We start from the raw sequence: 9,382 nt of genomic DNA on the forward strand, positions 1-9,382 counted from the left end.
TCAGCGTTCAACTTGGTAGCAGGTACTACTTCATGTATCGTATTTATAGTGTATTTAGAATAGCGCCTGACCTGTTTTTCTCAAGGTTGATTCAAATTACCGCGGTGTTAGTGTTGGGGTTTGTTGGTAGTTTTTCGCTATCCGCAAAATGTCATTTGGTGCAGACTGTTACCTTGATTGCGAGAGAAAGAGCTTCACAGGACAAATCAAGCAAACGTATCCTAAATTTAAGTATGACTTATGAATTACATGGGGAGCTTGGTAATCTGTGCAGAGCAAGTAGCTTGTACCTTTGAGTCTTTTACCCAGAGTCAGACAAAAGTTAAGTTTTCTTTTTTAATTTCCTGCCATTTTTTTCAGTGTACCTTACATCATAAAACTAAGAATCTATGACTGATTATCTTGTTGAAATTATTTGATTGCTGACTGACAGATTGACTGGCTGACTCAGTATACATGTAATTGATTAAGTGACTGACTAACTGACTGACTGACTGACTGACTAGCCAACCAAACAACTGACTGATGCATTGACTGACTGACTGATTGACTGGTTGACTGACTGACTGTTTAATTATACACTCATGTAATTGGCTAAATGGTTGACTGGCTAATTGACTGATCTAACTAGCTGTTCAAATAACTGACTGACTGACTGACTCATTGACTAACTGACTGACTGACTCATTGACTAACTATCTGACTGGCTGACAAGTTAACTGCTGGCTGATCAACTGACTGACTGACTGTTTAATTATACATGTAATTAACTGAGTGGCTGACTGACAAATTGACTAATCTGAGTAGCTGTTCAAATAACTGGCTGACTCATTGACAAACTGACTGAATAATTGACTGGCTGACCAAATGACTGATTTACTGACTCATTGCTTATCTGACTGACTGACTGACTGACTGACTGACTGACTGACTGACTGACTGACTGACTGACTGACTGTTGAATGCCTGACTGAATTACCATTACTATAGCCTCCTATGCAGATGTCCTCTGGGCTTGTCACGCATTAATTCCTCCCTCACGAACATGGGAGACTGACCCAAGAGCATCTGCATAGCCTGGAGGCTACTATTAATATAGCTATCTGACAAACTTGGGGAGTTATAATGTAGTAACAGAGAAGTACAATAATTGCATATGATGTAGAAATCGCACTCCTAATGCATACTGGAGTCAAGATTGTATTGGACAATCAATAATAATTGGTCAACAAATGAATGGATCTTGGGACATGCATCTGGCATTCCCCACATATTTTGCAGGGGTGAATGACATGATCAGGTCCAACGTGGCTAAGGAGAGAGAGCCTGAGATCAAGATCATCAACGCACTCCCTAATCTTTGATTATTACTAGACTAAGTATTATTAAGTTTTGTGAGAGAGTTTGCTTAACACATTTTAGATGGCAAGACTTTGTTGTGACTGAAATTGATAAATGGGGAGAACTGGTAGAATTAATCCCTGGCAAAATCTCCTCTGCAAAAGAAGAAGAGCAATGGAAATCAGAAGATGGTAATCAAAAGTGTCCTGAACAGAAGAGCTGCAAGGAAAGCACAGAGGGAAAGAATGTGGAAGGTGAAACTCCATTTTTAACACAGGTACTACTTCAGTTGGTAGGGCACCAGACTGCTGAGTGGGAGAGCATAGGTTTCAAACCCCATCCTCGGAGACCCTGGGGTAGACAGTCAGGGGCGGGGAGAATGGTTCAATGAAAGTTTTGAAGAACAGGTAAAGGCCATTCTTGAAAACTTTCATTGTACCATTTTGCCTGCCCCCCAACTGACTGCCCCAGGGTCTCTGAGTATGGTTCAAACCTCAGCTGGGCCAACACTCAGGGTCTTTAAATAACTGAGGAGAAGATGCTTTTGCTTTGACATCTGCAAATGGTTACCCCTTCATATGGCATGGAAGACCACGTACAAATGGCGGTCTCGTCTCCAATTTGGGGACTGAAAAGAATCACTGAGTACATAGCAAACCCTTGCTGTGACCACCCCTAGTGCTGGCATGAGGTCTCCTTAGTGTTAATCTCTGAAAAGCTAATCTCAGTGAATGAGACCATAACTCTGTGTGACAGTTAGATTAGTCACTTGGGTATGCTAAGTACTGGAGGCACTATACTCTACACTCAACTCTGTCTGCTTTTGGTGTAAAGACCTGTGCTTTTGTAATTCTTTTCTCTTCACGTCTTATTTAATTTTTAATCAATTAATTTATAAATCAGTACCTATTTATTTAAATTCAAATTTTAATGCAAATTTGTGCCAGATTTGACATCTGATGTACAGTACCGCTCGAAACTATGGGACCATTTGCCGCGAATTTGCCTCGGTCGATTCGCGGTTTTGACCTGCGGTTTCACCTAGGCAAAACCTCGTCTAACCGCAATAAAAACCTCGGTTTCACCTAGGTTTTTTTCGGTTGACTTAAGCCGCGGTGAAAGGCAGGACGCGGTTGGGTTTGAATAGGCTATTGTTCGCTTTGTTTTCATGTTCTTCGAGGACAATAATCGAATTGTCGGGTTTTAGGTGTGATAAATTTCACGGAAGTGCACTCGCTCTCAAGGGAAATAATCAAAGCGCTCTGTGAGCGAACTCGTGAATTGAACTGGTAAATGTAATAATATTTCGGATTATGCCAAAAATTATTTGCTTCACGTGCAAAACAATTCATTAAACTTCACTCGCACAATTCCTTTCGATACGCGAAGCAACGCAAACTGCAAAGGTCAGTGAAAGCTCGAATGCTAGTCGACGAAAGAAGAGAGCGCTTCCAGGTCTTTTTGAAGCAATTACAATGGAACTAGTTGGGCATAAGTGAAAAGGCACTACTACTCCCGTTGTGGCTGAATAACAAACTGCAAGAGTCCAGATTTCCTACCAAGAATCGCCGTAAATTAACTTACTATAATTTTTTTCCGCGTTGTGTTGTTGCGGAATGAAACTTGATACACGTGAAGGAATTTGGTTGCCTAGCACGTGACTGAAATCTTCCCGGTGTTTTCATCATGGCACGGTCCTTTCTACGTCCAAACGACGGCTTCTCTCAACGTTTTAAAACATCGGAAGGGGCTTTTCCCTTTTGCTAAAGTTGCTGCTTTCCTATTATCCAAAGTAAATATTAATAGAAATACTTTAAGCGTTGCGGTAATTTTCCGCGTTTGTGTTTGCTCCAAGTGAATCGATCTTATCGCTCACACTCGATACCGAATCAAATCTATTACGAAGTTTTAGTTTTTCGAATTCGGATTACATTGGCAATACATTTGGAGGGATTTTCACTTTGCTTTTCTCCGCGTCCGTACTGAAATCCGATTGCATATTTTGAATTCAGCGTCGCTATTTCGATTGAACTTTGTTGCGCACTTTACATCAGTAGAAAGGGTTATCAGGAGGTTTATCAAACGAATAGAATATCTTTCTTGACTGTGTGGCGTAAACAGCAAGAATTAAACTAAAACTATGTCTTTTGCTCTGTGATTATTGCCTGTAGCGTGACAAAAACTGAACATGTCCCAAATGCAGAAAAGAAATTTTCGTCAGTGACTGCCAAACGAATTGTTATCGGTCGTTCGGTTTCCGACTCGGTGAGTCTTTACAAATTCTTTTGTTTGAGGGCTTCTTTAGGATGAAAGGTGAGATAATGTTTGACAATACCCTGACAATAGTAATTAGCCATCATTGTATTTTTACCGAGGCATTGCCGCGTCTAATTCCCCGCGGCTTTCGGTTGCTTTCGTCTTTGCCGCGGTTGCGGTTTTCTTCCCACCGCGGTGAATTCGCCGCAATCACGTTCGGCAAAGACGAGGTTTTACCGCGTGCAAATGGTCCCATAGTTTCGAGCGGTACTGTACCGGTATGTGCTTGAAAATGTTGTTGTTAATACTTTGACTAAAAATTTATTGTACACTGATCATTGCTCTAGACTGCTTAATTTTTACAATGGCATAATTATGTAAATTAAAATATTAAAATGTTTTAGATTTCAGATTCATTCCAAAAGTTCAAAGATAATGCTTTGAAAGACTTCGGCAAGCATCTGAGCTGTACAAGACTGAAGGAACTTGAAGAGTTTGCTTTGTTTGTTCAAACCAACAGAGACAGCAATAAAAAGATATGTATTGGTGAGCACTTATAATTCCTCGCGAAGCGAAGGCCGAAGGCCCGAGCGTAGCGAGGTTAATAAATTTGTCGGGCCGAGCTGGCCCGAGCGGAGCTAAGCCGCGCAAATTCGAGCGATAATATATTTATATATTTCGTTGAAGGTGTCCGCACTGTTGCCTAGCAGCAGTGAAAAACAAAGTATGAATGACGTCAGACTGTCTGGCGTCGTCTGGAGCAAAATTTGCATACATCAGGAAAGCTTGCGTGCCGGGTCAAATTTCAACTGCAATGTTCATCAATATTCACTGGATACAGAACTATCTCTCCAGAATCTTTTCCCTTTCTTCCAGAAATCTTTTTTTGTGAAAGATTACATTGAAGAAATAACACGTTTTGTGGCCGCGGTAAAATAATTTTCCGTGGGAAATAAATTCATCGAACACGACAGTGCTTCACTCACGTTGTTCATTTCGTCGGGTCAGAAATAGATTTTCAACCACAAACTAGCCTGTGGAACGTCGAAAAGAACATGCTCATAAAAATAGTTGCTATGTTCAGAAACCTTTTAATCTCCTCATTTGATGCTACAATACGAGTAACGTGGGCTTTCCACCCAGCTCTAGCTTCGCGAGGTTTTGCAAGTCACGTATTTCTAGTTATAATTATGATTTTTAAACAATTACAGTCGAACCTCCCGTAAGCGACCACCCATAATGTCAAGGATATGTGGTCGCTTACGGAAGGTGGTCGCTTACCAGAGCTCAGACCACAGGACGTCTAAATTTCGGGTAATTTAAATATGGTAATTGTGGAGACCTAACCATTTTGACAGTGCTTATCGAAACCCAAACTAATAACGTTTCTTTAGACTGTCTGATTTAGGAGCAAACAGTAAACGGCATTTTTGCAATGTTACATTTCAAGTGTAAAACATCTACAACTTTCGCGTTTGTTTGTTTATTAAATAATCCAGTTGACGTTTTTTTATTGCCACAATTTTTCTGTTGAGTAATACAAGGTTGAGAGAGTCATTACCGGTCATACATGTACATACATGCTATTTACAAGACAAGAGAGTTTCTTTCCTTCAAGAGATTCAACCTGATTAAAGTTTATCTCAGTGTACAATAGTACATGTGTATGCTATCGATTGTTTTAATGCTAAGCTATTTGGGGAGACACTTCCGGTAGCTCCGGCTGTGAGATTTTAATACGGCGTCTGCTGTAATGATGTGGCCAGTATGTTACAGCGACACATTTTGCAATTTCCACCCGTGAGAGATACACCAGATTGTGTGTCGTCAAGTGGTCGCCTACGGGAGGTTAAAAACAAGTGAAATTTTTAAACAATCATCTCTAAAAGTGGTCGCTTACGAGAGGTGGTCGCTTACAAGAGTTGGTCGCCTACGAGAGGTTCTACCTTTAATGATTTGACTTGAAAACTATTGGTATTTTGGAAAAGTGGTCGCTAATGAGAGGTGGTCGCTTACGAGAGGTGGTCGCAAAGGGAGGTTCGACTGTATAACTATATACATGTATATCCTCAAAAAACAAAAGGTTTTGTTTTTGCATGCAGTCACTATTATGAAAGTCAATGACAAATTGCTCAAGATTATTGATTAACAGAATAATATTGACTACTATTTGAAGCAAATGTTGTATCATGTTCCATGCTTATAGTGTATGTCTAAATAGGTCATTTAACATGTTGGACCTTCAGCATAATATGGACTACACTAACCCTGGGTCAGAAATTGGCATTCAAGTAATAGAGGATATTGTATGACGGCACAAAGATAAGAATTTTATTTTCAAATGGCAAAGACAACACGAGAAAATAAAATTCATATCTTCAAGCTATTGTGTAGCTTTCTTTTTTATATACATGTATAGACAAATCTACTGGTCACCACTTTTTAATGACTGTTTGCACAAACAACCGTGAAAAAGGGGGAAATGACGTCATCAATATCCTCACTAGTGAGGATATGGAAAATATGCCACTCAGGTCCCGGATGTGGTTTCGTATGAACTTTACAAGTAGTGTGTTTTCCAGTAAAACACTCTTGTCTATGTACAATAACAAGGCTTATTCAACCCTTGGACTGTTGTTTATTGTTTAACAGACTTCAGTTCTGAATGATGGATTAGGTGCTGTACATGATGTTTAATAAGAAGTGTCTGAGGAAGATTTTTTCTTGTGATAGGTTCTGAGCTGACAAAGGAGGAGCGTACTTGTCTTCACAGGAATGTCAGGCTGGCATTTCCTCATCTTCAAACTGAAACCATAAAAAATGAACAGGAGGTAAACTACCCAGCCAAAAACTTTAAATATTGCACAGAGCTCATGCGGGGGGCATCTCAAACAGATGGGGAAAGTTGTTACTGAGACGTTGCTTATTTCAAATCATGAAATCAATCTTGAAAAAAAACTCAACTATGGTAAGCTCCCATGAGTCACTTGTAGCTCAGTGGTAGAGCATCCAAACTGTTGGGTTCCTTTTAACATAGGATGGTAAATCTGATGTTAAATACCAGTTGATATGATTGTCTAAAATCTTAGATAAGGATTCTGGAAAGGACCCTAAAAGACACTGACAATTTGTGTAGAAACCATCTTACAGGATTGTACAAAACCTTATAGGATCCTGAGTTGGTTTAGAATGCCCCACATCATACTGTATACATTTTCATACAGAACTGCATTGACCACCCCTCCCCCCCCTTCCCCACGCTCCTTCCTCTAGACTTGAGTGCCATCAAATAGTAAGCTCTTGCATTGTATGCTCATGCAATTTTGTTTGTCTCATTCTTCAAGGGACAGCTTCCTTTGATATTTGCTGGCAGTGACAAAGTGTATTGGGAGTTTAGTGACTTGTTGAGTGACAGACATCAAGTAGACAGGTAATGACAGACATGAACTGATGGTGCATTTAACTTGTACATTATATGCATTGATAACTGACCAAGCATGACACAATGTGAAAAAATTAATGAATCATTTACTAATTGCTGATTAAATGTATTTTAGCAAGGGTTCAGCTGTATCCTTTTCTTTGGTGGAAGGACATGGGGAAGTAATACTCACTCACATGCATTTGTGTTTTCAAATAATTATTCTTTTATCAGGCTACTATGCTTTGCCCACTGGGAAAGTAGAAGAAAACCCTCCACACTTAATCTTGATGTAAGCAGTGCAGATAAACAACAGCGAACTAAGGTAAATTCTCTACTTCTCTTTGAAAGAACGGTCCTGTAATCAAAGAGATGTAAACATCAGTCTTTAGTTTTAAAAGAGCCCAGTGTTTCATATAACATTCAAAGTCAACAAGTCAATGACGAATTTTGAAGGATCAGTAGGCAACTGGCTCTCTCCAGATCTTGTTAAATAATTTTACCATCCAATTTGTTAGTTTACAGAAGCCCTTGATCTACTTGGTTGGGATACATAATTTGGAAAAAAGGCGAAGATCTCATCGCCTATTTTTAGTTTTTAAGTCCTTGAATGGTCTGATTGATTGGAATTTTAATTTTAATAATTTCTACAGACATTCATGATTATAACACTCATTTTAGTAATAACATCTGTAAACCACAATCAAAGCGCTCATGGGGTCAGCATCGCTTTATTTGTCATGCGGTAGATGACTGGAACACTCTCCCAGACGGCATTAGGAACGTTTCCAATTTTTTAGTTTTTAGACGTCTGATTAGAAACATGTAGACTTTTTTATTGATCTTATCCTTTTTACTTTTTATTTTTAGATAGCTATATTTGTATTTTTTTTTTTTTTTTTTTTGTATTCTTACGTTAGATTTATGCAGGGCCTCACTGAAAACCACGTTTTGTGACGTGGGCTCCCTGCTGAAATATCTTATTTATAATAAAGCCAGCTTTCTTGGATTTTTGACCTGAGACACCTCTCTTATCTGGAAGTCTGAAAGCCATGTGGGTTTGTCGTCACCCCTTCCTCTTTTCAAAGAGATCAGCATGTTCATTAATATTACGCTTTTCAGGAAGTAGTATTCTGGGCTTTTACATTCATCTAAGCAAAGTCAACAGCTTAACTTTTCCGAATAAAAAAGAAATAATACACAGCAATTCACTTAAGAGCTGAAATCATTGAGCAGTAGAGAAAACCAACATCTTTTGTTTTACAGATTCACAGATTATTATCCAAACACTTTGGTTCGTTTCTTGAGAGCAAAACCTTCAACAACTTGGACAGTAAACACAGCTCAACAAATGCTGGACAAAGTTGTATTCAGGTGCGGATGAGGGCCAAAGGAATAAAGCCAACTTCTCAACAAAACAGCAAAATGTCCAATAATTTGACAAGGTACTGTTGGCTTATTGAGTTATTGTACAGTACATTGAAATTTCAACTTTTTTCTCTTTACCTAGCAGCTCAGTGTTCTTTTCAATTATGAACTAATTAAATTAATTGCTAATTTTTTGTCATAATTATTTTATTTCTTTCATTTATTTCTTTTTTATTATTTCCTTCAGACAGATTCACAATGAATACACAGGATTTGTTTTATGTAAAAAGAATATGGTGAGATGTAAAACAGTTTATAACTACTGGCCAGGGATAACAATGTGATTGTAATTTCTTTCCACTGCGGTAATTTACAAGTCTGCAATTCGTTATCTTTAGTTCTGACTAAGCTTCAAACAATGTTAATAATTATTTCAAATCAAACAAAAAGGTTTTGTTTTCAGGAAAAAGACTTGAGACACTCACTGCAAAGAGCATCTTTTTTCAATATCTTAAATTCCTTTTATCTCCCCCCCCCCCCCCCCCCCCACCTCTCCCCTCTTATCAATGTTGAGGGAATTTCCAATGGACTTCCTAACAAACGGGTAACAACGTTGAGAAGGGGAGAGGGTCAGAAATGGTTTGTATCATTAGATTGTGCTTCAGAGAGTATTTTTCAGAAGAGATGATGATTTTAGTAAGATATTTGTCTCAACCATTTTTAAAATGCTTGTAGCTTTCACTGCCCAACCTAACCCTAAGCTACCTGGCAAGTAGTTTCTTCTATAAAAGAGACCAGCTGCTGATAGTTCTTAAGGGTAACCCTACATGTAAGTATTTTGTAAGTGAAACAACACTTGCCCTTATAAGACCCTCTCTAATGACTGTTTTACTGTGCATTATTCAAGGAAACACTTGAAGCCATTCACCGTTTATCAACCTGTTTAAATGTCCAGCCATCCGCCTTTAGTTATGCTGGTATCAAGGACAAGAAGGC

At 38.8% G+C, this 9,382-nt stretch overlaps 1 protein-coding gene across 1 annotated transcript in view; it reads left to right on the forward strand.

The window, feature by feature from the left end:
- Window positions 1–148: 148 nt before the first annotated feature.
- LOC146469070 (pseudouridylate synthase PUS7L-like) overlaps window positions 149–9,382 on the forward strand; it is a 19,246-nt gene continuing 10,012 nt past the window's right edge. The window contains exons 1-9 of the mRNA XM_085123727.1: window positions 149–216; window positions 1,423–1,618; window positions 4,002–4,143; window positions 6,331–6,428; window positions 6,942–7,027; window positions 7,253–7,343; window positions 8,285–8,463; window positions 8,634–8,682; window positions 9,294–9,382. The exon at window positions 9,294–9,382 is cut by the window's right edge and continues 45 nt beyond it. Of these exons, the coding sequence (XP_084979853.1) occupies window positions 149–216; window positions 1,423–1,618; window positions 4,002–4,143; window positions 6,331–6,428; window positions 6,942–7,027; window positions 7,253–7,343; window positions 8,285–8,463; window positions 8,634–8,682; window positions 9,294–9,382 (998 nt within the window). The remainder of the gene's footprint in view (window positions 217–1,422; window positions 1,619–4,001; window positions 4,144–6,330; window positions 6,429–6,941; window positions 7,028–7,252; window positions 7,344–8,284; window positions 8,464–8,633; window positions 8,683–9,293) is intronic.

This window comes from Pavona decussata, unplaced genomic scaffold (genome assembly GCF_977016875.1).
Source record: "Pavona decussata unplaced genomic scaffold, jaPavDecu1.1 SCAFFOLD_127, whole genome shotgun sequence".
Classification (NCBI taxonomy): domain Eukaryota; kingdom Metazoa; phylum Cnidaria; class Anthozoa; order Scleractinia; family Agariciidae; genus Pavona; species Pavona decussata.